The 27,871-nt window shown below is 37.8% G+C and overlaps 1 protein-coding gene across 2 annotated transcripts in view; it reads right to left on the bottom strand.

Annotated features, from left to right (window-relative positions):
* The window catches only part of GPR156 (G protein-coupled receptor 156), a 101,521-nt gene that overhangs the window by 18,892 nt on the left and 54,758 nt on the right, over positions 1–27,871 (bottom strand). For both annotated transcript variants that reach the window (XM_077776764.1, XM_077776765.1), the window contains exons 4-6: positions 5,850–5,985; positions 5,491–5,601; positions 3–128 (exon numbers count right to left, since the gene is read on the bottom strand). In XM_077776764.1, the coding sequence (XP_077632890.1) occupies positions 3–128; positions 5,491–5,601; positions 5,850–5,985 (373 nt within the window). The remainder of the gene's footprint in view (positions 1–2; positions 129–5,490; positions 5,602–5,849; positions 5,986–27,871) is intronic.

The following is a 27,871-nucleotide window of genomic DNA, read 5'->3' as shown; positions in this document are numbered from 1 at the left end:
ACCGTCATACTGACACCGAGGATCTGGAGGCACTGGATGGGATCAGTCAGCACCCATGTCACAAGCAGGATCACATCTGCTATCACCAGGGCTGCCACCAACCCCAGTAGCTGCAGGTCTTTGATTATCTGCAAAAGAGTCAAAGTCATAACTTTCCTTTGCTTGCTGGCTATACGACACAGGGACTGGAGTACCCTATGTGCTCTGAGCTAAAGGTTCCAGGATCAGCCCTCCCAGGGGGCTTCACATCCAGCCATTAAAGGTGAAACACACACTAAAGATGTGCAATGATATCTATGTCCATATCATCACCTTCACCGTTAAACATTGTTATTTGTTTATTTTTTCCATATCCTGCTTTTTCCCCACAAAAGATTAAGGGGTCTTATAAAATGAACATACCATTATTTCTAGATATGTTGATACGAGCATATAGAGAGATATGGAAGTTTTCACATAAAACAGCTAACAACCATTAACCTGGATGGGATTAAAAGATGAGGGTGGTGGAAGAGAGATTACCAGCGTTTTCTTTATATGTATATGCATCATTTGACTTAATACAAAGAAGATGTGTTACCTTTGTAACTACAGAAATAAAATTAATAAAATATATATACTGTGACAAGATGAAAAAATTGAAAAAATATCAGGGAAAAGAGGAAATAAGGAGGCTTAGGATGAAAGGTCAGGTGAGGAGAGTACACAGCCTTCATGAATTGGGGCAGAAATAAGGATGAGTTTTTGACATCCAATGAAAAGAAGGAAGTACAACCAGTACATGATTCATGGTGTTTGAAAGATAAAAGCAAACCAGTTGCTTCATTAAACTGCTCAAAACCAGTGATAATAAGAAAATCTTCAAATCAATCAGCCAATAAAACACATTACGTGTAGAGGAACAAAGGTAAGGATGGCATCAGATTTCTTATCAGAGACAAGGCCAAGTGAGAAGACAGTGGAGTGAAAACCTCAAAGTACTGAAAGAAGAAAAGAAAGCCTCAACCTATAATTCTATATCCAGCAAAAGTAGCTTTCTGAAACAAAGGAGAAGTCAAGACGTTTTCAGATAAATAAAAGTTGAAAGAATTCAGCAATAGCACACCTCCATGAGAATGTTAATATTCTTACAGCAAAAGGAAGATGATACCAGATGAAAATATGGATCTATACAAGGAAATATGACCTTCATGGAAAAATATGTGTTGATTTTAGTTATTTAAATATCTTTAAAAGATAACTGTTCAAGCCAAAATTAGTAACAATTGTGTGGCGCTTATAACATATGTAGAAGTAAAAACAACAAAAAGATCAGGAGAGGGAGAAATGGAAGTGTGCTATTGGGAGACACTTATACTATATATGAATGCCAACTATAGCATTGTGCACAAACACTTTCAGAAACTGAAGAGGAGGGAAAACTTCCTAATTCATACTATAATGCTGGTATTACCCTACACCAAAACCAGAAAAATATTTTATAAGAAAAGAAAGCTACAGAACAATAGAACATGAGTATAGGGACACCTGGGTGGCTCAGTCAGTTAAGCATCGGATTCTTGGTTTCAACCCTCTAGTCATGATTTCACAGTTTGTGAGTTCAAGCCCCACGCTGGGCTCCACACTGTCAGTGCTAGAGCCTGCTTGGAAGTCTCTCTTACTTTCTCTCTCTCTCTGGCCCTTCTCTACTCTCTCTCTCAAAGTAAATAAAATTTGAAAAATATTTTTAAAAGGAAAAAAAAGAACACGAGTACACACATTATAAACAAAATTTTATGAAGAAGAGGCCAACAATATAAGAAGAAGATTATGTATCATGACCAAGTGAAGTTTGTCTCAGGAATACAGAATTGGTTTGAGATCTTAAATCATTTAATGTAATTCACCATATTAACAAACTAAAAAAGGAAAAAAATATGATCAATAGACACAGAAAAAGCAACTGACAGAACAGAACATCAATTCTTTATTAAAACCCTCAGCAAAATGGGAATTGAAGGGAACTTCCCCAACTAGATAAAGGATTATCTACAACACACCTATAGCTAACATATTTAGTTTTGAAATACTGAATGCTTTCCCCTTAAGATCAAAAAAATTCGAGGTCTGTGCTCTGCATTTCTTTCTTTCTTTCTTTCTTTCTTTCTTTCTTTCTTTCTTTCTTTCTTTCTTTCTTTTTCTTTCTTCCTTTCTTCCTTTTTTAAGAAAATGTTTATCTATTTATTTTGAGAGAGAGGGAGAGCATGAGTAGGGAAGGGGCAAAGAGAAAGGGAGACAGAGAATCCCAAGCAGTCTTCAGGCTGTCAGTGCAGAGTCCAAGGTGGGCCAAAATCAAGAATCAGATACTTAACCGACTGAGCCATTCAGGCACCCTAGCACTCAGCACTTCTAATGAACCCTGTACTTATATTTCTAAACAGTGCCATCATACAGAAGGTTGGAAAGAAACTTTTTATTCATAGATTATATGATCATCTATGTAGAAAATCTAAAGGATCTACAAAGAAGCTACTAGAACCAATACATAGTTTGGGAAGGTTGAAGCAAAGAAGATCAGCATATAAAAATCAATTGTATTTCTATATATTAGCAACACAAAAAATCAGAAAGTGAAATAAAAAACAATAACACATAAAATAGCATAAAAAATACTTAGAAGTAAATCCTATAGAAGATGTGAAAGACTTTCACTGAAAACTATAAAAATTTGTTGGTAAAAATTAGAAAAGACCTTAATAAATGAAGAAATATACTGTGTTCATGGGTTAAAAAACACAACATTGTTAAGAAGTTAATTCTCCACAATTTGTTCTATAGATTCAATACATTTCAAACAAAATCCCAGCAGAAATTGGCAGAAATTGGCAAAGTGACTGAAAAATTCATATGAAAATTCAAAGGACCTAGATTTGAATAAACAAAACAATATTGAAAGAGAAAATGAAGTTGGAGAGCTAACACTCTCTGATTCAAGATTTTACATAAAGCAAAAATAATCAAGATAATATGGTATTGGTGTCAAAATAAACAAATACATCAATAGAGTCCAGATACAGAGCCACGTATCTATGGACAATTGATTTTAAACAAAGGTGCAAAGGTAATTGAGTGAAGAGTAGAGACTTTTTAATAAATGGAGCTGGAACAATTGCATATTAATATGTAAAAAAATTAACTTTGATTCATACCATATTCCATCACACCATATTCCAAAATTAACTTAATATAGATCATACACCTAAATGTAAAAACTAAAACTCTAAAACTTCTAGGAGTAAAAACAGGAGAAACTTTTTGAGGCCTTGGATTAGGCAAACGTTTCTTAGACCTGATACCAAAACGTGATCCATAAAAGAAAAAATTGCTAAATTGGACATAATCAAATTTAGAAATGTCTTGCACTGGGTGTTATAAGGAAACCAACTTGACAATAAACTATTTAAAAAAAAAACAAAATTAGAAATGTCTTTTCCTTGAAAGATACTCTTAAGTGAATGAAAAAAAGGACACAAAAAATTAGAAGAAAATCTTTGCAAAGCATTTGTATTTGCTGATGGACTTGTATCTAGAATATAAAAAAGAACTTTCTGAATTCAATAAGAGGGTGCCTGGGTAGCTCAGTCGGTTGAGAGTCAGGTATAGATCAATTCAGGTATAGATCTCTTGGTTTGGTTTGTGGGTTTGAGCCCCCTGCATTGGGCTCTCTGCTGTCATCACAGAGCCCCCTTCGGATCCTCTGTCTCCCTCTCTTCCTGCCTCTCCCCAGTTTGCATGCACCTATGTTCTCTCTCTTAAAAATAAATAAACATTAAAAAAAAAAACCCTCAATAATAAGAAAACAAACAACTAAAGTTTAAAAAAATGGGTAAAAGATTTGAGCAGATATTTCAGCAAAGAAGATATATGGATAGCAAGTAACCATATGAAAAGATGTTCAACATTGCATTAAGGAAATGCAAATGAAAAACACAATAAGATGCTACTATTCACATCTATTAGAATGACTACAAAGAACAAGCAAGTCAACTGTTGGCAAGGATGTAGAAATGAAGGACTCTACACTGCTGGTGGGAATGTAATAGGTACAACCATTTGGGGGAAATAGTCAATGTTTTAAAGAGTTAAAAATACACTTACCATATGATCCACTCATTCTACTCTTAGGTTTTTAGCCAAGAAAAATGAAAACATATGCCTACACAAAGACTTATACAACAGTGTTCATAGCGGTTTTACTTTTAATAGCCCCAAACTAGAAAAAAAACCCAAACATCCATCAATAGATGAATGGATAAGCAAACTGTATGTCTACACCATTGGAATATTACTCAGCAATAACAAAAATAGAACCACTGATGCATGCAATAATACATATGAATCTTAAAATGATTATGCCAAGTAAAGTAAAATAATTATAACAGGTGAAAAAAGAGTACATACTGTATTGTTCCATTTATATAAAATTTTAGAAAATGCAAACTAGTCTATAGTGACAAAAAGCAGATCAATAGTTGTCTAGGAATAGGAATGGATATAAGGATTGGACAGGAGAGGAAGACAGCAAAGATTTATGAGGAAACTTCTGCAGATTATATGCGATATTTCATGGTTGTATACATATGTCAAAACTTATCAAATCATATACTTTAAATATGTATAGTTCAATAAAACTATTTAAAAAAATAAATCTGTGTTCTAGAGGAATAGATGAATTTCTTGTCCTTTAGGCAATTTTTTTCATATTATGGTTATTCACAGCTGAGCTTTTCATAAGTATTCACCATTATTCAATAATATTTACAAGAAAAGAAATTATTGCAGAGAAGTAAACTCAACTGAGTGATATACTGGGTCTGAGTAGGGCCTATAGCCCAGAATTTGATAATCAGACTGAGGTTTGGGCAGGGAATCTGATAAAATGGGGAAATGTTGGGATGACTTTTGATGTCAGGGACATCTAAGTCATTTGGCTCCCACATAGTGTCTAGGATTGATTCTATCTGCTGAATGGGTGACCTCTTTCTGCTCACTGCTCCAAGCCCATCCTTCTTAGTACAGAGAATGGCCTTCTGCATGGAGAAGACCTGGGTTCCAGTGAAGGAAATAGCTCTGCTTACTTGATACAGCTTCCCCGTAATCACTCTCCCTCACTCCATTTTTAGCTCACCCTTGTGCAAAGCAACAGTCTCTCTGGGCATCCTGTTCTCCCTCTCACTGGTGCCAGATGTTTGTCAGCTCACAGAGTACCAGCAGTACCATGGCCTGGGATGCATGTGGAGAACAATGTTCAAAGACCTATCTCCCAAGAGCACTAACACATAGCCTTCCAGGCTTGGGGACTTGGCCACACCATTCCACAGTTTGAAATGAGGAACTACAGATTTCCATAAAAGAGCGAGGCCCACTAATCTGACACAAACTTCTCTAGCTCATAATCAATAATAAAGCTGCTGTCTGCAATCAAGTAGTGTCTGCTTGCTGCCTACTCACCACTCTCTTGTCCGGCACCCTCTGGGTAAACACCTTGTAGAGTCGCCAACTCTTCCCCAGAATGGGGCCAAACACAAGGGAGGTCCCAATGCACAGCATGGATAATCTTATCTACAGGGGAAAGGGACAGAAGCAAGAGGCATGAGAGGGACCTTAATTGTTCTCCACATTCTGATCTGCAAAGCTTAAGTCCACACAAGGCATGGGACAGATGTGGACCTCACTAAGCAATCCATGATCACCTCTGAGAGTACTCATTCAGAGGATAAAGTTAACCATCACCTACAGGAGACGCTGATTTAAAAAGATATCAAAAGTTGAACATTTTGCTCAAAATAAAAGCTTAAGATTTAACCTACCTGAATGAGAGTTTCCATTGAGCCTCCCACTAAAGCATCTTGATCTTGAATCCCAAAGAGGTAAACACTACTGTAAGTCAGACAACTGCCGAGTAAGGTCACAATGTTCAGATTGGGACTGGACATCTTCACAATCCTAAAGCGAATCAGGAGGACATTTACAGTCATGACCCTTTGCCCTGGAGTGAACAGAGGTTCCCCACCAGTATAATCTCCAATGCAACCTCAGAGTGAAGGACCACTGGAAAACTTCTTTATAGCCCTGTAAAAAATTATGATTTATTTAAATTTATTTTCAAAAGGAACTAAATTCTGGCATTTCTTGCTTATATAATTTCAAGTCTTTTAAAAGAAGGACAACTTCTAAAAAAACAGGTGGTATTAGAGGAGAGTTAGGATTTCTCCATGAAATTTCTGGTTGCTAAGATACTGCTACATGCAGGCAAGTGAATGAATAACTAACAGGTAGATACCTAAAGAGATACAGTTTGGACCCTTTAGAAATGAGCTGTAAGGTAAACCGCCATTTGGAAAAGGTTTGGGATTTTTTTTCATACACTATTTACTTTATTTGATATATAAAATTGTTTTTCATTTCTCCACTTGACCAAAAGAGAAAAGGAAGCAAGAACTGAAAGCAGGAACTTTGAGAAGGGTCTTTTGTCAAATAGTTTTAAATGAGTTTATAGAGCAATTCAAAGATTAGAGGAAGGTATGGACAATCTGGGTCTCAGACATACCCTGGGCACCAACAGAGTCTCAGGACAAGGTAAAAATGTGTGAATTTGTTAACCTAAGGGGAAAACCAGGCCTACTCTGTACAGTGACGGATAACAATTAAGAAGTAATGTAATTGTATTTAAGACTTTTAGTCTAAATAGTGTATTCTACATAAATTCAATATTTCTGTTAATAGTCACTTGATCATTATACTTAGTTATACCTTAATTTTAAAATAATAACTGAGGAGAAAAGCATTCTTATCTTTGTACCTGGATTACCTGGCTGGCCACTTTAAAGTCCAGAGTCAAGGCAAAACCAGCTACTTAGTGCAGCCTATTTTAATGACAGGCAAACTACTCAGAGGCATTAGACAGTTTGGCAGTGCTAGAATTGCAAACATCATAACTAACCATGGCCCAGCTTGATTATTTTGTGGCTAGTGGCNACACACACACACACACACACACACACACACACACACACACACACACACCCCCCAAACCCTGGATCTCAGGCCCCAAGTACAGACATCGTAAGCCAGTAAGTGCAGTTGAGCTTCACTCTGTCTTATAGGAAAACCTTGATTTTTTTTCTTCCTCTAAAAATGAGAACACGTTTCATGTATTCCCCTTATAAAATGGGGACAATAAAAATACATGTCTCTCCCCCCACTAAAGAGTGGTGAGAATTCAATGAGATAATATAGCAAAGTGTGCGGCACAGGACCTGTCACAGAGTAAGCTTGTTGCCAACATTAGCTGATGATATTAATCTCACTGTCTTCATGCTTTAAAAACCTACATATCACCTTTTCCTCTCCTATTTATCACCTATACCCAATAAATTGCCAATTTCTTTCACCTGTGATTTCAAAAATCCTTCTGAGTGGTCCCTCCCTCTCTATTCCTCTTACTACATGCATCCAGGATACAATCATGTTAGGAGCAATGGAAGTGGAGTCAGGTGGTATGACAGATGGGAATCCTGGCTGTTCCAATCACAGCTGCATGACTTTGGGCAAGTCATTTACTCTAGCTTCCTGTTTCCTCACCTGTGTAGATAATATTATCTTTCATAGCCACCCCACAAATTACTGCAAAAGGTAAATGAGGTATGTGGCAAAACTCTTTGAAAACTCTAAGGTGATGCAAAAGTATTAATTTTTAGATTTTTGGTGTAACCTTTAGCTCTCTGTAACACCAACTTTTTCCTGTCTTAATACATTCTGCATATTACTTTCAGATCTATTTCTTAAAATACTACTTTCATCACTTAGGAAGAGAGCTATACATATACAGATCAATTTTATTTACCTTAAGCCTCCTGTATCCAAACTTAAAATCTAGCCCCTATCCTATCTATTCGTTCATGTCACCATGTCTTCAATTTATAGATTTATGGACAGTAATCTTCATTAGTTTCTTTGGCTCTTCCCAAGAGATAGGGAATTATGGGGTGAATACTGACTGCCAAAGTAAGAACAGTGTTAACCAGCAGCTTCATGATGCATTTAAATAATAACTTAAAGAGACCAGTGCTGGCACTGTTTTAGAAAAGGGGCCATCACTGACTTGGGACTGACTATTTGGTGCAGTCAAAATCCTGTGCAGTGGTACAACTACTGGTGGACTCTTGGGACACCAATAATGGAGGCTGCTTTTCCCCATGGGGAAGAACATGAGCCATGAATACCTGATGATGACATCCTTACCAAGCAGCAGCCCAAGTTTCACAGCCACATGTGTCTGTGTTGCTCAGATCACTGATGGGCTTGGGTAGGTTTCTTTCTTCATTCTTCTCTGGGACCATTTTATTTGAACCCCACTCTACAATCAGATTTTCTTTGTGTAATTCAGTACTGCATGAAACCTGATTTAGATCCCCCCTTTCCTGATTTAGTTAGGAAGAACCCAATTTACTTATTTTTTGACAAAATATACGTTACATAGTCCTCACATCTCAGAAGTTGATGCAAATTCATTTTCTAGATGAGCATGTTATAGACTTATGTATGTATATTTTTATATTTTTCATAAAAAGTTTTTACTTAAAACTTGCATCAGAAAAAAAATGAATGGAAGATGATTTACCTATTTTATTTGGCAAAGTTAACACCTGTGAAGTCACTGAAAGGTGAATCATCTCTTATTCAGCAGATGAATTATGTATGTCTGAGGAATATCTTTGCTACTTTAATAGGAATTCAAGCACCAATGTCACTTATATTTTTCTGTTGAACGAAAAGATGAAACCACAAATGCTGAATCTTTAATCAACAACAGACACATACTTTCCACAAAACAAGAGGATTTAAATATCATATACTTAATTATACATATCTAGTCCCTTTGAGATTCCCTATATTGCATTTATGAAAAGATAAAAGCTTAGACTGCATTACTAGCACTCAGAAACAAGGTGGAAGTTTTTTTAAGGACTATATAGCTCTCATTATCTTTTTTTCTTCATTTATTAATTGGTAAAGACAAGAGATTTCTTGATGTTTCTATTCTCAAGTTAGTCTCAATACAAAGAGATAAATATCCATCTATACTTGTACAAACCTGGATTATCATTTTAATAATCTTTAATGAATTCTGATGCTTAAGTGACATCCACCAGCTCACGGGTTTGATATATACACTTTTTAACATTTATCTAGTTTTGAGAGAGATAGAGAAGCAGAGAGAAAGGGAGACAGAGGATCTAATCCAAAGCAGGCTCCGTGCTGAAAGCAGAGAGTCCAATGTAGGGCTCGAACTCATGAATCACAGGTATGATATATTTCTTTTAAGTTTAAATATTTATTGAAAGAGAGAGAGAAGAGAGACAGAGAGAGAGAGAGAGAACAAGCAGGGGAGGGCCAGAGAGAGAGGGAATCCCAAGCAGGCCCACACTGACGGCAAGGAACCCGACGCGGGGTTCAAACACAGGAACCATGAGATCCTGACATCAGCCGAAACCAAGAGTCAGATGCTTAACCGACTGAGCCATCCAGGAGCCCCACAGGTATGATATTTTAGAAGTCTTTATCAAATATTGGTTTTTGAACTTAGAGGTTTATTATACTTGCTATGGAGGACTGATTAGTCATCCTACTGTTTCTTCTTAATTATGGTTAAGAACTGAGTTTGGAAACATGGCTTGAAAATGGGGCCGAGGGTACTTCTTGTGGCTATTAGAAAATTCTCCTAAAACGGACAGGGCCATGGCTTCTAAAATTCTATATGAATTGATATAAATGATGTCACTAAGCTTTAAACACACCTTTAAACAAACCAAGTATAAGTGTCTTTCTAAAACCAATCTTTAATAAAACAATTAAGATTAAATCATGACAATTTGTTGACATTCTTTTTTGATTCATTGTTTTTGATCCATGCTACAGCGGGGTTATAATCTATCTCATCTGGAAATGTTCCAAACAGCTTTATCATCATGTTTTCTGATTTAGCAAATATGATCATTTTTCTGCCTTGCTTATTTCTAATGTTTTACATTCAAAATCTAAACCCAATTCAAGTTCTGCACACCTCAAAGCAGTATTTGTGTGACTTCTAACCATTTATATTCTAACTCTGTATCACAACGGTGAGAGAAGACTGGCTCTGTTCCTTACTCTCCTGTCTGGGCTACCATTCCAGGTGACCATACTAGGAGATTTCATTGACCTTTCAACCTTCAGAGTTCTAAATTCTTTGATCATAATGACTTCACTTTATTCCACTTTTAGATACCCATCCCCAGGGTCACACGGTGATGTGTTACAATCATTCAGAATGATTCTACTTCAGAAATTTTGAAAACCAATATTCTCTCTTTGATCTCAATGCACCCAAAACCAAAGTCCTAGTCTTCTCCCTTGACCTGTTCTTCTCACATTCTTCCCCAGTTCAGATAATGGCAATCTTTCTATTTGGTTGGACCCAGAATCTAGAAGTCATTTTTGACCATTGCTCAGCACCCACATCCAATCTGTCATGAAATCCTATTGGCTCTATCCTTGAAATACATCCAGAATCCAATTTCTTACCACCTCTGCTACCACCACCCTGATCAAAGTCTGACTTTGCATTTCTGATTTGGATTAATGTAATAGCCTCCTAACAGTGGTTTCCCTGCTTCCTCTCTGAACCCTTCCTAAGTCTATTTTCAATATAGCAGTCACAGCAATCTACTAAAGGTAAAGTAGATCATGTCACCTCTCTGTTCAGAAGTCTGCAGTGGCTTTCCATCTGACTCAGAGGAAAAGTCAAAGTCTTTACCAGAGTGTACAAGTTATATATTTGGTCCTTATTATCTCATTTCCTGCTTCTTCCCTTTGCCCACTCTACCCCACACAGGCCTCCTTACTATTCCTTGAAAACACCAGGCACTCACAACTTTAAGGTTTTGAAGTGGGTGTTCTCCCTCTATAGAATATTCTAATTCATATATTTCCATGGCTCATTCCCTCTTTCCTTTTATGTCTCTGTTCAAGTGTTACCCTCTCAATCAGGGCTACACCGCCATTTAAAATCACACTTTTTCTCAGAATTCCAAATATTTCTTATTCTGTCCTATTCTATCTCCATCCCACCATAGTACTTTTTGCTTTCTAAGGTATTACACAATTATTTATTTATTTATTTATTTATTTATAATTTTGTTTAAATCCAAGTTAGTTAATATATAGTGTAATAATGGTTTTAGGAATAGAATTCAGTGATTCATCTCTTATATATAACACCCAATGCTCATCCCAACAAGTGCCCACCTTAATGTCCATCACCCATTTAGCTCATCCCCCCACCCACTTCCCCTCTAGAAACCCTTATTTTGTACTCTGTGTTTAAGAGTCTCCTTCTCTGGTTTGTCTCCCTCTCTGGTTTTATCTTACTTTTCCTCCCTTCTCTTAGGTTCATCTGTATTGTATCTTAAATTCCACATATAAGTGAAATCATATGATATTTGTCTCTCTCTGACTTATTTTGCTTAGCAAATAATTTTGCTATATATTGTTGTTTATCGTCTTCTCCTCCCAATTGGAATTGTTCATGATGTACTGCCAGTACTAGAACACCACCTAGCATATTGAAAACTCTCAGTAAATACTTCATGAATGAATGAATAAGTCCCCTATCCTCCAGCCCTCCCATATGCTCACTTCTAATACACTTGCTTGTTGACAGCCTACAGACCTCCATTTCCCTGTCTCTTCAGCTTCCTCACAGTCTGTAAGTCTCTCGTCCTTTCTCTGCCCAATGTGAAACCTCTGGTTGGTCATCTGAGCTGTTCTCTCAGCAACACCCACTTCCTTTTCCAAACAAGCTCCTTTGCTGCAACTGCCTGACAAAGCTCCCATCAAAATTTCAATTCATTGTTCGCCTGTATATCCAAGCAGCTGGGTATTGGGGGAGAAAATTATGTAACCTTACAGATTGTTGCCACCAAAATCAATGGCCTCCAACATCAATCAGCAGGGCTTACTGTACCAGTTAATCTTTTTATTTGTTTTATGAGGTATTAACATTTTCTTTGTGAGTGACCCACCCCACTAGTTTCAAAGAAATAAGAGCACATATCTGTATGATGCCCTCAGTCTGGGTTTGGTGCCCTCCTCTATAGCTTTATAATACCCCAGGTATATATGCACCAGTACAACTGTCATGTTATATTACCAGCTTTTTATGTTTGTCTCACTAAATAGTTTCTACCCCTCAAAACCCAGGCTGTTTCTTATCCATTGTATCTCAGCTCCTAGCACAATCTTTGCAAAATGGCAAGTGTTCCATAACCTTTTGGTGAATGAATGAATGAATTCGTTAATAGATATGAAAGGCCTATCACTATTTCCTTTCTTTGTCCCCTTCCCTAATCTCATTTTTCCTTGGCAATGCTCTCCTCTGTTAGGTAGAAGGATGAGGCTCTCATCCTTCCAAAAGTATGCCAAATGGCTAAAGCAGCAGAGATCTCTGACAGAGGGAGAATCAAGATCTGGTTCAATGTCTTTAAGACAAGGGGGGTACATTCTGGGTTATGGTAGGAGTTTTAGAAAGCCCCTCCTGGAATGGCTAAGAACATCCTGGCATTACTGAACACAAAAGAGCCAAGATATTTTGGTTGCTGTGGACTTACACAGACTCTGGTTTTGGACAAATCTCCACACCACAAACCATCACTGAAAAGCCTTGCCGTTTGGGTGATTCACTCCTTTGCTTCCCCACTCAGCATGGTGCTGAGGGAGTCTAAAAATAAATGAGAGAAAGAATCCTAACAGGATGCTGGTGAATCTTATTGCTCTCTCATTCTCTTTGTTTCAAGGAAAGTGCAGTGTCTTGGGGATGTTTATATTCATATATGCACACACACATGTGTTTACTTGTCTCCAATGAAATCAGGCTACTTGAAAGATTTCTTTCCATTGGCTGAATTCTTCCTGAAGAATTCCCCCAGGAAATGCTTTTGTCCAATATGTCTCTTACATAATGTGTCGAGGGCTATGTAGGCCCAGTGATATGATGACAGCCCTTGTCAAGCAGTTGACGGATGAGACCTCATCTTCACGACGACACAGATTACAGTCTCAGCTGACATCTGCTCAGAGGTTAATAACATGCATTCCATTTCCTGGCTTCAGAAAATCTGCTGATCTTGGACTGATTTGCTGCTTGCAGCTAGGCTAGGATGCATGCCTTCTCTTTACATGCTTGCAGTCACTAAATTATGTTTTGTAGCGAGCTAAAACACTCAGCCATGCTTCTGGTCCAGGATGGGACTTGCCTCTCTAAATTCACCTGCTTTCCTCTAGTTTAAGTGTTTGCATCATTTTGTTTTACATGGAGAGAGTGAACTCCTACCTACCATTTTGTCAGCTTAGGCCTATAGCTGCTGAAGCTGGAGATGAACTGGAAGAAGGACACTTTGCCTGCAGGATAGCTAAATGATTAGCAGCGGTTGGCCTTGCTGAAATCTACATTCCCTTCCAGCTCTCCCCTTCTCAACTTATGGCAGAGGCAAGTTTCTCTTCCCTACTACTGGCTTATTAGTAAGCCAGTCACATTTTGTATTTCTTCCTCTCTACCTTAAGCAGGAACAACAGGCTGACCTGGTTAACAGAGAGGCTTTAGAATTTACATCCCAATCAATCAGTCCCCCAGCCAACCAATCAATCAATTAATCATTGAAATATTTAACTATTAAGTGCAAAAGAAAACTTGCTAATGATCCTGCCCCCAAATTCCCCTTTAGCAGATGACCTCAGTGTTTCCATGTTTTATGAGTTATTACCTTTTTAATGATCTTCCTGTGTCAAATATTAATTCAACAATTCCTAAATATCTATTTGTAAAAATATTAAGAAGAATGGACATAGGAAGGCAAATGAGATGTAATTTCTGTCCTCAGCTCACTTGGACACCTCCTTGGTTTCTATCTTTTTCATTACAAAGACAATTTTTTTTATTCTGCCTTTTCTCTTTTAAAATAGAATAAAATTTTTAATATTAGCAGTTTGTTTTCTCAGTATCCACTGGACCATTTAACAAAATGTATGTATATGAATGTATGTTCATTACAGATATTTATATGTGAATATGTGTATAAATTTCTAGTGAATAAATTTCGGAATGTATAGCTTTCCTAGACTATATAAAAAGGCTGAAGGATCGATTTAAAAAAAAAATACATCCTTGCAAATATTTTTAAAGCTGAAATGTGGAGATTTAGATATAAGACCAAATGCCCATTACTTCATTTTAAAAGCACACATTTAGGGCAGTAGTGAAAAAGTATATGGATAAATTTAAGATAAGCTGGTGATAAGAAGGGGGAAAGAGCCCTTACTAGAAAGAGCTTATAGTGGCACCCAGGTGGCTCAGTCCATTGAGCATCTCACTTTGGCTTAGGTCATGATCTCACAGTTTGTGAGTTCAAGCCCCACATTGGGCTCTCCGCTGTCAGTGCAGAGACCACTTGGGATCCTCTGTCTTCCTCTCTGCCCTTCTCCCACCTCCTGTGCACACTTGTTCTCGTTCTCTCTCTCTCTCCCCTTAAAACATAAATCAACATTAAAAAAAAAAGAAAAGAGCTTGTATGGTTTTAATGAGGAGTAATATGGCCACATTCCACATCAAGTTTTTTAAAAATTAGTTTCTAAATATATATTTGCCATGTCTCATGCAATTGTAATATATTTTAAATGTGTTTTCATTTTATTTTATTAATGTTTATTTATTTTTAAGAAAGAGAGAGAGAGAGAGGGCATGGGGGTGGGGCAGAGAGAAAGAGCAAGAGAGAACCTTAAGCAAGTTCTACACTGTCAGCACAGGGTTCCATGTGGGGCTCAAACTCATGAACAGGGAGATCATGACCTGAGCCAAAATTGGGAGTTGGATTCTTAACTGACCGAGCCACCCAGGTGCCCCTTAAATGCATTTTTAAATACCAGAGGGGAAAAACACTAGAAACACAAAAATCCTCTTCTCTCATATAACCTCACACTCACCCTACAGTGTAGACATGTGTTGCAATTTATAAAGCAGTGATTTCAGCTTCCTTTCTCCCCACCAGCTTTGGGAGAAGATCTTGCTTGAGGCAATCGCTAGCAGGAGACTTGCAGCACTTCCCAAAGGGCACAAGAGATGCCCTGATTTTAAGTAGAGCATAAAGCACAAGCACAACTGGCCCCATGAAACACCCAATCATGGAAGAGAGACTGCTATAAACCAGACTATTATCTATCATCTACCAGGTAACATGTAGATTGATATCTCTGAGGCACAAAACATTTGCCTGCCATGCTGAGAATGTTTCCTTTCTCTCTTCCCCTCTTTTCTCGTCCTCAGGATTGCAGCCAGAGAACTTTGGGCCTGGGTGAGTCTGAAAGGAATCCTGAGCAACTCCAGCTGTGGGAATCATTCCCCACTGGGCCAGAATCTGGGAATTCATGATGCTGAGACTGGGTTTTACCTAGCTTTACTTATTGGCACCTTCTACAGGGCCCTGAATCTGGTGGAAACTTACTGTTTATTATCCTGGATGAATCATTAGACTTAAAAGGCTCTTAGAGGTCCAGTATTTTAAAAGATCAAAGGGAGACTGCTAGCAAGGTGTGAACTGCTTGCTCCCGACCACTCTCCCTCCATGAATTGCCTAGGACAGGATTTGAGTCTGAGGGTCATGAGAACACCGCTTAAACCATGATTGGACATGACCTTCTCATTTTATGATGACAGGACCTGCATGCAGTTTTACAGCCAGATGGGGACCACAATGGGACAGCTAATGCAGAGGTACTTGACTCCTGATTCCCTTCTCTGTTACTTCACTTCACCCCTAGATTACCCTGGCCACCTGGTACCCTGTGTCCATCCTACTGATAATGAACTTCTGCGAGGGGTCTTCTTGACCCTGGTTTCTAATGTCCAGCAGCAACATTGGTGGTCAAACATTTTCATCTGCCTCCTCAACTGAGGCTCCTCAAAGGCACCATTTGCTAGCATTTATCATCAAGAGGACAAAGAGGAAATCCTGAGTTCTCTGGAGTGCCTTCTGCTGGGCTCTGCCTGCCCTTTCCAATTCTGAGTGCTGGCCTGGACCTTGGACGTTGGCAGGGGACGTTGGCTCCCTTCATGGTTCCTGGCTTTACCTACTGGCTGGAATCCCAGACTGCATTCTTGCTACAACCGGCCTGGGGCTCTTGGTTTCCAACACTGCCTAGAGTCTCCAAGCCTTAGCCCCAGAATGGCCTGGAAGTGTCTGCCCTAGGCTGTGACAGGAGTTGTATTCTATCCTGTAATCTGACGTGAAAGAAACAACTATTAGATAATCTGTGTGTGTGTAAGCAGCTTTTGTGGATTAACACCGAAGCTAACATGATGAATGGGAAAAGCATGGGCTTTGAAATCAGACAGACTAGATCAACTAGCTGTGTATGGTGGGTGATTTGCTTAACCATGCTGAGGTGGTTTCTTTATCTGAAAATGGGAAAAATAATATTTATCCTTGTGAGTGCTATAAAGGTCAGAGATAATGTATCTAAAACAAAAAGCACATAAGAGGCCTGTAATAGGAAGTAAGAACTATGAATTTTAAGTTAAATTGTCTGAATTTACACATATGGGGACTAAATGCTGATTTTATGATGAGTTTTAAGTACTGAAGGATCCTGAAGTACCTATGAATCATCAAAAATTACACTGTAGTCAGAATCATCTGAATCTATATTTTTTCTATTTCTTAGAATATTGACAATGATATGGAATAATATTTGTAAGAGTAGCCAACATTGATTATACATTTAATATTTTCTAGGCAGTTGCTAAAGGCTCTACACACACCATTGAATGCAATCACAGCATTCTGAGCTATATAGTATCATTACTCCTATTTTTAAATAGGGAAATGAGATTCAGCAAAGTTCAATAAAGCAATCTAGTCACATGCCTAGTAAGTGATGGGGCTGGGATCTGAAGTGGAGTTTGATTCCAGAGCCTGGGTTTTATGCCATTTAATCTTTTGCTGCTGACATGCTTAACCTTTTGTGAACATTATTAAAACGGAGTAACCCTTATCCCCCTCTCTCGGCTTTCTCACTGAGGTCTATTGAAGAAAGTTTTTTCCTACCTCTTTCTCCATTTGGGAAACTTCTGAGAATGAAGTTTTCACCTCTTTCTCCACCTCAGTACCCGCCCCTCCCAAATCCCCAGGTGAGCAGGGGTGGGCACTCAGAATATAGAGAAACTAACAGGCCTGGGCCAAGTTCTACCAAAAGGTCTCCAAGGCAGGAATCTCCACCCCTCTCTTCTTCCTCACCTCTTCCAGGCAGTGAGCTCTCTCTCTGCAACTCCCATATTAGCATCATGTCAAGTAGCACTTTCTAATTTGGCTTTCACTCCAAATCCCTGTGCTCTCTTTTCCTCAAAAGAACTTTTTATTTTGACATTATCTGAGACTCATAAGAAGTTGCAAAAACAGTTTCACCCTTCACCCAGCTTTCTCCAAAGGCAACATCTTACATAACTAGATTACATTATGAAAACCAGGAAACTGACAGTGGTGCAATGCTATTAACTAAAGTATAGACTCTATCAGAATTTCACCAGTTTTTACATGTGCTCTGTGTGTATATGTGTGTACGTGTGTGTATAGTTGTCTGAAATTTCTCATACACAGAGATGAATGCAACTACCACCATAATTAGGATACTGAACTGTCTCATCATGCAAACAAAACTACCCTCAAACTATCCTTTTATAGTTACGCCCTCCACCCAACTATAACCTCTGGCAACTTCTCATCTGTTATTTATCACTATAAATTTGTCTCTTGAGAATACAATATAAATAGAATCACAGTGTGTTACCTCTTGAGATTGGCTTCTTTTATTCAGCATAACGCCCTTGAGATTCAGTCAAGTTGTTGCAACATATTAATAGTTTGTTCCTTTTTATTGTTGGGTAGTTTTCCATTATATGGATGCACCACAGTTTGTTTACCCATTCACCTGCTTAAAGATGTTGGGTTGTTTCTATTTTTTGATTATTACAAATAAAGCTGCTGTAAACATTTTTGTGTTTTCACTTTTTTAGGAGAAAATACTCAGGATTTCCTGAATTGCACAGTGAGCTTATGTTTGATTTTATACAAATCTGCCAAACTGTTTTCCAAAGTAACTACCTTTTACATACCCATCAGCAACGTATGATACATCCAGTTTCTTGATACCTATCAAGAAACCTTGATACCTATCCAGTTTCTGGATACATCCAGCATCCTTGCTGACACTTGGTATTGTCAGTATATGTGCTTTTGGCTTGTATGACACATGTAAGCCTTTATGAGTAAAAATACCACTTGATTATTCAGTCCTGTGTGTTTGTATGCACTCTAACTGGACCAAATCCTGGAAGGGATGGAGTATGTTTTAGGCTCTGGATTCTTATCAAGCATCTTCTATATGCCAGATGCCTTGGAAGGTGATAGGAAATAACAAAATATTGTATTTGGCTTGAGGACCCAATTTGTAGCAGAGGAGGTGGAGAAGTGTGTAGATAAACATGATTATGAAATCATGTAGTAAGTTATATAGGTATATGTAAAGAGCTATGGGCATTGCTAAAGAAACTGTTCCTTAGAAAGGTGGTTCTGAGGTTTTAGAATTGGTAAGAATCACCTGAAGAGCTTGTTGAAATACAGATCTGGTCATGATCCCTAGAGGTTCAGAGTCAGTAGGGTGTAGGGTAGGGCCCCAAGAATTTCTAACAAGTTCCCAGATGATACTGATGCTGCTGGTAAAAGGCCCACATTTTGATGGATAAGAATTTGTCTTAAAGTATGAATAAGAGTTTGTGAAGTGCAAAATGAGAAGAGTCATGAAATAAGGAAGAACATGAACAAAGGCATGGTGATAAAAGTATGTGGTGTGCTTGAGAAATAGCTATTACCTTGTATAGTGAAAGCACAAGTTACTTTAAAAGGAATAAGCAGAAATTGGAGATTAGAGCCGGACTACAAAAGATCTTAAATGATTATCTAAGGAGTTGTATAAGCAGTAGAAGTCTATGTTTGAAAACCAGGTCTGCATTTGTAAAAAAAAAAAAAATGCTGGCAAGAGAGCAGTAGCTAAATTGGAAATGGGCTAGACCAGTTAGGGGTCTACTGCAATAACCCAGATGAAAAGTAGATCAGGGCTACAGTTGGGCAATGGAGATGGGCAACAGAGGACAGATTGAGAGACAGTTGAGAAGTTAAATATCTGAAACTTGGTGACTAACTGGATGTGTAGGGGGACAAAGGAATGCAGAATGAGGAGTGGGTGGAGGGTAGTGCTATTAACTGAAATATGAACTGCACAGAGTTAAAACAAGATTAATGGTAAGGTTGGAGTCTGGTTTTTTTTTTTTTAAATCACAGAATCTGAATTGATTAAAGAATGTCCATCTCACAATATCAACTGTGAAGATAGAAAATGAGATGTGAAGGAGGCAGGGCTTGGGGATATGCTGTAAGAGGGATATGCTGTAAGGGGTATAGCATAAGAAGTGAATGAAGACTGGAACTCAGGGTGATACCAACATTAAATGGGTAGGTGGAGTGCAGGAGCCAATGGAAGCAGCTGATAGGAAGCAGAGAGGTAAATCAGGATATTCATGTAGGGTAAAGTCAATAAAATAGAAAGTTTCAGAAAGGAGCAACAGAGAAGATGGTTAAGTGTTATAGATTGAAACTAAATAGGATGAAGTCCAAAAAGAGATCAGTTAATTTAATGACCTGAGAAAGGGTCATTTCAGTGGAATGAGGGCATAGGTTGAAGAATGAATTGGAGATGAGAAAGCAGGGGTGGCTAGTGAAGACCACTTATTTAAGATGCTTGGCAGGAGGGAAAATGGGTGATGGGCATGGAGGAGGGCACTTGTTGGGATGAGCACTGGATGTTATATGGAAACCAACTTGACAATAAACTGTAATAAAAATTTAAAAATTTTTTAAAAATTAAAAAAAAAAAAAGATGCTTGGTGGTAAGAGGATAGTGAGGTATGGCCAATAGCAATAATTTCTTCTGGAGGACTTAAAAAATCTCAAGAGCAACACCAACAGTTTCCAGCAATTAGTCAATATTCATTTGTCTGCCTGAGTTGAAATATGCAAAACACAGAAAACTATTTGATCAACTTCTGATCCATTTATAGGGGATGAATTCCAGTGTGGTAATCACAGTAGTCTCTTCCTCTGTGATTCTAAATTCTTCCTAAATTTAGACGCACATAATTAGTTTAGTCTCATTGTCTTTTGGTCTCTGACCACTCCCTGTGCCCTACTATTAGCAGCAAGAGATTCTACTGTTATTCTAGCTTCTTCCTTTTAATGGATTTAAATAATCCCTTTATGTATTTTGGACTCTTTCAAAGATGCTTCTCAAAGTCTTTTTTCCTATTTCATACCTAACCTGACAAACTCTGTGGGCTCTCTGCTTTCCTCTGAGGAGCTTTTTACATTCTTTGAGAGATGTCATTTTCCCTCCACTGTGACTGTAACATTTTTAAGTGCCTGGATTTATTTTTCTTTTTTATTCTCAGTTACTTTTTCCCTATACTTCCAATAAGGTCTCTTAAAATAGTCTCCAAACTCCTCTTTCAAAAGCCTAAATTTCAATTTTTTCCTAGTTAATACTCACATTTTGTCAAGGTTTCCTTTTGAACATGAAATAGTTGACATACGTTCTCTGGGCTTATGGATTTAATTGTGTCATGATTAGTCACATTTATTGGCTCACCTGTGGTTACCTCCTATGATCTACTTCAGTCACTAGGCAAGAACCACAGCCAGGACATTTTCTCTAACTGTTGTTGGTTTAAAACTCCCATTATAGGAAAAATCTGATTTAAAAAATCCTTATTAAAAAGCTCACCTCTACCTCTTGACCTGATTAAGCTTTTTACAATTCATATTTAATTCAATTTCTGTTTTAAGTTTATTTACTTATTTTGAAAGAGTGAAAGAGGGAGAGCACATGTATGCACATGCATGCAGAGAAGGAGCAGAAAGAGAGGGAGAGAGAGAATCCCAAACAGGCCGTGCACATTAGCATGGAGCCCCATGCAGGGCTTGATCTCATGAATCATGAGATCATGACCTAAACCTAAATCAAGAGTTGGATGCTTAGCCAACTGAGCCACCCAGGAGTCCCTAGTTCAATTTCTAATACCCGGCATAATTTCTAAGTTTCTAAGACTTTAACATTTCTGTACTGGTATCATCAGCTTGGTCATCTAGTCTATTACACTGATTCTCAAACATCAGAATTGTCTGCAGATTTCAAAAAATGCTGTTGGTGTTTTTTCCCCAGATATTTTTATTTAACTGTCTAGGGTGGAGCATGGGCATTAGGATTTTTAAAAGCTCCTGATGAGATTCTAATGTGAACCAACTTTGAGAAGTTACTGGTTTAATTATAGTCCTAAGAAAAATAACCTAAGTTTAAAAATTGCAAAAGGATTTAGGGGCACCGGGGTGGCTTAGTTGGTTAAGCATCCACTTCGGCTCAGGTCATGATCTCAGGTTTATGAATTTGAGCCCTGCATCAGGATCTGCACTGGCAGTTAGGACCCCACTTGAGATTCTCTCTCTACTTCTGTCTCTGCCCCTCCCCCAATCATGCTTTCTCTCTGTCTCAGAATAAACTTTAAAAATAAAAAAAAAATTATCAAAGGATTTGAATATTTTTTTTCCCAAAGAAAATATACAAATGGCCAATAAGTACATGAAAAGATGCCCAACATTATTAGCTATCGGAGAAATGCAAATTGAAACCACAGTGAATTGAATAAAATCAAAACCACAAAACCACTTTACGTCCATTAGGATGGTAATAATAATAAAGACAGATAATAATAAGTGTTGGCAATGATGTTGAGAAATTGAAACCCTCATATGCTGTTGGTGAGATTGTAAAAAGATACAGCCACTTTGGGAAACAGCTCAGCACTTATATAAATACATTATAGTCTAACAATTCTACCTCTAGATATATATACCCAAGATAAGGGACAACACATGTCTACACAAAAACTTGTACATGAATTTTCATAGTAGCATATTATTCAAAATGGCCAAAAAAGTGGAAACAACCAAATATCTATCAACTGATGAATGAAAAAACAAAACATGGAATACCCAATTTAGGAAGATTATTCAGCCATAATAATGAAGTATTGCCTCCTACTACAACATGGATGAACTTTGCAATCATTATGCTAAGATACTGCTAAGTGAAAGAAGCCCGACACCAAGGGCCATATATTGTATAATTCCAATTATATGTATGGCCCAGATTAGGAAAATTGATAAAAGCGGAGAAGAGACCAGGAGCTGCTAAAGGCTCAAGGCTTTCAGGGAGGAAGGAATGGAAAAAGACTGCTAATGGGTATGAGGTTTCTATTTTGGGGTAATGAATGATCTGGAATTAGACAGTGGTGATGATTCCCCAACCTTGTGAATATAATAAAAACTACTGAATTATATACTTAAAAATGTGAATTTCATGGTATATGAATTCTATCTCAAAAAAAAGAGAACAAGTATATTCCTATTATTATCTTATGTGTCTAAAAAATGCTTAAGCATAGAGATTTGAGTAAGACTCCCTTTGCCAGTAACATTTCCATTGTTCTATTGTTTGTTATAAGTCTCACACAAAACTAGGCCACTTCCTCCCTTTTCTTCTGAGAATCTAACGTCCAGAGTAAAGTCTCATAATGTACCAGAATAAAACATCTGGCTTTGGTCATATGATGAATATAGATAAATTCTAGAGAGGGAAAACTGGAATGGTCTTTACTGAATGAGGATAGATCATTCTGGAAAGGGAAGGCTAATGGGGATGTGAAAAAAACTACTAAATCATTAAGAGATCTTGAGTATGGCAAAATTAAATTCTGGAATACTTGAAAGAGAAGATATCAAAGATTCATATATGCAAATTTGAGACATGAAAAATAAAGTAACAAGGTCACAAAACAGGCAGTGGTTTAAGAATGATCATTATCTCCTAAGAGATGGTGTAGGTAATGAAAAATGGTTTTAAGGAAATGGCCCTATAATAGATTATTTGACCAAAATGAGTTATTACTAAAAGGAGTTTTTCTTTCTTTGTCTTTAAAGTTAAAAAATATTGATTGTGGTAAAATACAGTAAAATTACATACAATAAAATAACCATAAAAATTACCATTGTAACCATTTTTACGTGTATAGTTCATTAGTATTAAGTATATTCACATTGTTGTGCAACCTCTAGAACTTTTTCATTTTGCAAAACAGAAACTCTATACCCCTTAAACAACAACTAATTGAACAGTTAACTGAAACTCTGTACCAATTAAACAATAATTCCCTGTTTCTCCTTCTCCCCAGTTCCTGGCAACCACCATTCTATTTTCTATTTCTTTGAGTTTGACTATGCTAGCTACTGCATATAAGTGGATTCATACAGTATTTCTTTTGTGATTGGCTTATTTTACTTAATATAAAGTCATCAAGTTTCATCCATGCTGTAGCATGTGTCAGAATTTCCTTCCATTTTAAGTCTGAATAATATTGCATTACATGTATACAGCATATTTTGTTTATCCATTTATCTGTTGATGGATCTTAGTTTACTTGTTTCTCTTTATCTGAGAGGTGGACCCATTCACTAAGATTCACATCTAGAGGATTAANAACCCATCTTTTTTTTTTTTTTTTTTTAGGTTTATTTATTTACTTTGAGAGACAGAGAAAGAGAGAGAAAGAGAGAGAACTCCCATGTGTGCATGCACATGAGTTGGGGAGGGGCAGAGAGAGAATCCCAAGCAAGCTCAGAGCTGTCAGCACAGAGTGCAACACAGGGCTAAATCTGATGAGCCTGTGAGATCATGACCCAAGCATAAATCAAGAGTCAGACACGAGACAGGCACCCACCACCCCTTTTTATACCTGTGTTCTCTTAATAAGGTGCTTAGTATCACTATCAGAAACAGAAACACTATCAGAATTGGGATTCAAATTGTGGCTGAAGAAATTATGCCAGAGGAGTTTGAATTCACGAGTCTAGGCCATAAGATTGAGACACATACACCAGGTGCTGAGAGCATCAAAGTAAAGGAAGTAGTGGTAATTTAGGGATTGAACATACAAGGATGTCTAAAACCGGATCATTGTGAGGAAGAGTCAATAAAGAAGTAAACTGAGAGAGAGAATCAAGCAAGGTCAGAGAGTGCAGAAAATAAGTAGAAATCCCTGAGTGAGAGACTGCTATTAGAGAGACACAGGCTAATGTACATGTCTAGGACCGAGGTCTAGGGTCCTGGCAGGCAGTGGACCACCAGAAAGAAACAGACTCTGAATAGTCACTGGCTGCTCCCCCTAAGTCTATGCCCCAGAGAATGCTGACCTGATAGAGAGAAGGGGAAAAATAAAAATAGAGAGACCAGGACCTGGAAATTTATACTGGATTTAGAGGTAGCTCCCAATATCCGAAATGGCATGGCTCGTTTGATATCCATCCCTGCTGGTGTCAATATCTTCATAATTTAGATCTGGTGAGGCTGAAGAGGTATCTATGTAGCGGGGATTCTTGGGGTTTAGAGAGTGTTAACTATGTTCTGAAGGTTGTAGTGGAGCCTGCTATAAAATGAATTTAGTACTAACTTAGAACACTTATTTTCATGTGCCTAGAGCCAAAGTATGCCCCGATTCTAGGAGTGGCACTAAACTGATAGCTGGGAGTTAAGGAAGGCTAGTTGCAAAAAGGAGAGTTTAGAAGTTAGAAGACAGTTCTTTGCAATCATAGGGCATTGATCTAATATGAAATTTCTCAAGATGGGAAATAATTGTTCAGGAGTTACATAAACAATATTACCAGTCTGTTTTTCTTTTCTCTTTTTCTCCTTTCGAAGAGTTCAGAGGAAAATCAATAAAGATAACAATCTTTCTGGGAAAAATATTTAGTATTACAAATTTAAAATGTACTTTATATGTGAATTCAATAAGGAATACATTTAAAACTTGCATTGTCACATAAACATCTATTTTGTGGAAAATAATAAAAATGATATACTTTTCCAATATGTGTACATTAAAACCAAAAGGTTTAGTTTTACTTCTTCCTCTATGGGCAACTTTGGATGCATTTTTAGGTTTTGGTTCTCAAAGGACATTTTTCTGGTTACCTCGGTGGCTCAGTCAGTGAAGCGTCCAACTTCGGTTCAGGTCATGATCTCATGATTCCTGAGATCAAGCCTTGAATCAGGCTCTTTACTGTCAATACAGAGCCTACTTGGGATCCTCTGTCCCCACCTCTTTCTGCCCCTCCCCCACTTGCCCGCACTCGCTCTCACACACACTCTCTCTCTTTCTCTGTCTCTCAAAAATAAACAAACACCAAAGGGCATTTTCACAAATCTTGAAGCTGCATCTCTGTCTAGCTTGCCAGCCTTTTTCTTGTCTGTTATTTTCTTGACTCTGTTCATGTACAGTCTAGGTATAGATGTGTAGAAAAAAATAACATGTTTCTATAAAATTATATCCACAGATAAGCTTCTATAATTTGCCAGTTCTTCTGTGCTGAGGCATGTTTTCTAGCAAACAAAATACACTAATAAATCTAACAGAGGCAGAAAGGCAGTGGGGAACAGCTGCAGGCACAGCATCCAGGAGTGACAATGATTAATTCCTACATCTGCTCAGTCAGATAGAAACAAAGGTCAGTGTGCATAGATTAGCATCCTGAGCCTCACCTCCGAACACACACACACACACACACACACAGAGATAGAGAGAGAGAGAGAGAGAGAAAGAGAGAGAGAGAGAGAGAGAGAGAGGGAAAAACGGAGAATAGCACCTTTCACCACTGAAATGGTAGAATTCAAAATGCCTGGAAAATGTTTAACATCTGATACCCCCCACAACTCCCCGCCAAAAGCAAGCTTTTTAGTGGGATGGAGATGGAATGAGGCATAGAATAGGATGAAAAACTGATTAATGTCATGTTGCTCTCTAATCTTGTTAGCACCCAAATTATGTGATATTTTGATGCTCAGGTAATTTATGAAAGCAAAAGAAAACACAAAACTTAATAAATCTTAGTGCAACAACTTAGTCAAAATAAGAAAGGGTACTATGGTAAAGCAGTTGAACACATGTGGACATTTGACATTATGTAAAGAAGGTATTTGGAAGCTGACTTCATCAGTCAGTCCCCTGAATATATGACCACTTCCTATTCATGATTCTTATAATTGTAGATCCCTGACAGGTTGAGCATTTTTGTTTTTGTTTAATAATATTGGGTTAGGAATGGTATTTTTAAGTGTACAAATTATAAATATTTAGCTCAGTCAATTATCACAAAGGATATATATCTATGTAACTATCACCAGCATTAAGAAAGAAAACATTACAACATCTCAAAATCTCCACTCATAATTATTGCTCTTTCCTTTCTCCCTAAAGACAAACCACTCTTGACTTTCAGTACTATAGTTATGCTTGGTTTTGAATTTTATAGAAGGTGAATCATGTAGCACATGTTCCTTTATGGCTGGCTTTTAAATTTGATGTTTGTGAGATTCTTCTGTAACTTGTCATTTTTGTTGCTCTATGGTATTTCATTGCAAGAATATACCGAGACTTATTTATTCCTTCTACTACTGAAAGACATTTGGGGTGATTACAAATAATATTACTGTGTGCAGAAGAATGAAACTAGATCATTTTCTCACACCATACACAAAAGTAAACTCAAAATGGATAAAGGACCTGAACGTGAGACAGGAAACCATCAAAACCCTAGAAGAGAAAGCAGAAAACAACCTCCTTGACTTCCACCACAGCAACTTCTTACTTGACACATCCCCAAAAGCAAGGGAATCAAGAGCAAAAATAAACGATTGGGACCTCATCAAGATTAAAAGCTTCTGCATGGCAAAGTAAACAACCCACAAAACTAATAGGCAACCAATGGAACGGGAAAAGATAGTTGCAAATGACATATCAGATAAAGGGTTAATATCCAGAATCTATAAGGAACTCACCAAACTCCACACCCGAAAAACAAACAACCCAGTGAAGAAATGGGCAGAAGATATGAACAGACACTTCTCCAAAGAGGACATCCAGATGGCCAACAGACACATGAAACGATGCTCAGCATCCCTCCTCATCAGGGAAATACAAATCAAAACCACACTGAGATACCACCTCATGCCAGTCAGAGTGGCTAAAATGAGCAAATCAGAGAACTCTAGATGCTGGCGAGGATGTGGAGAAACGGGCACCCTCCTACACTGTTGGTGGGAATGTAAACTGGTGCAGCCCCTCTGGAAAACAGTGTGGAGGTTCCTCAGGAAACTAACAATAGAACTCCCCTATGACCCAGCAATAGCACTGCTAGGAATTTACCCAAGGGATACAGAAATGCTGATGCATAGGAGCACATGTACCCCAATGTTCATAGCAGCACTCTCCACAATAGCTAAAACATGGAAAGAGCCTAAGTGTCCATCAACAGATGAATGGATCAAGAAGATGTGGTTTATCTATACCATGGAATACTACATGGCAATGAGAAACAATGAAATCTGGCCATGTGTAGCAACATGGATGGACCTTGAGGGTGTTATGCTGAGCAAAATAAGTCAGGCAGAAAAGGACAAATAACCATATGTTTGCACGTATAGGTGGATTGGGAGGAACTTAACTGAGGACCATGGGGGAGAAGAAGGAGGGAAATGGTGGGGGAGAGGGAGAGAGGCAAACCATGAGAGACTCTTGAATGATGAG

The sequence above is a fragment of the Crocuta crocuta genome, unplaced genomic scaffold (genome assembly GCF_008692635.1).
Source record: "Crocuta crocuta isolate KB4526 unplaced genomic scaffold, BGI_CrCroc_1.0 scaffold87, whole genome shotgun sequence".
Taxonomy (NCBI): Eukaryota; Metazoa; Chordata; class Mammalia; order Carnivora; family Hyaenidae; genus Crocuta; species Crocuta crocuta.
Note: the sequence above shows the minus strand (reverse complement) of the source record. Positions and strands in the feature narration are given on the sequence as shown.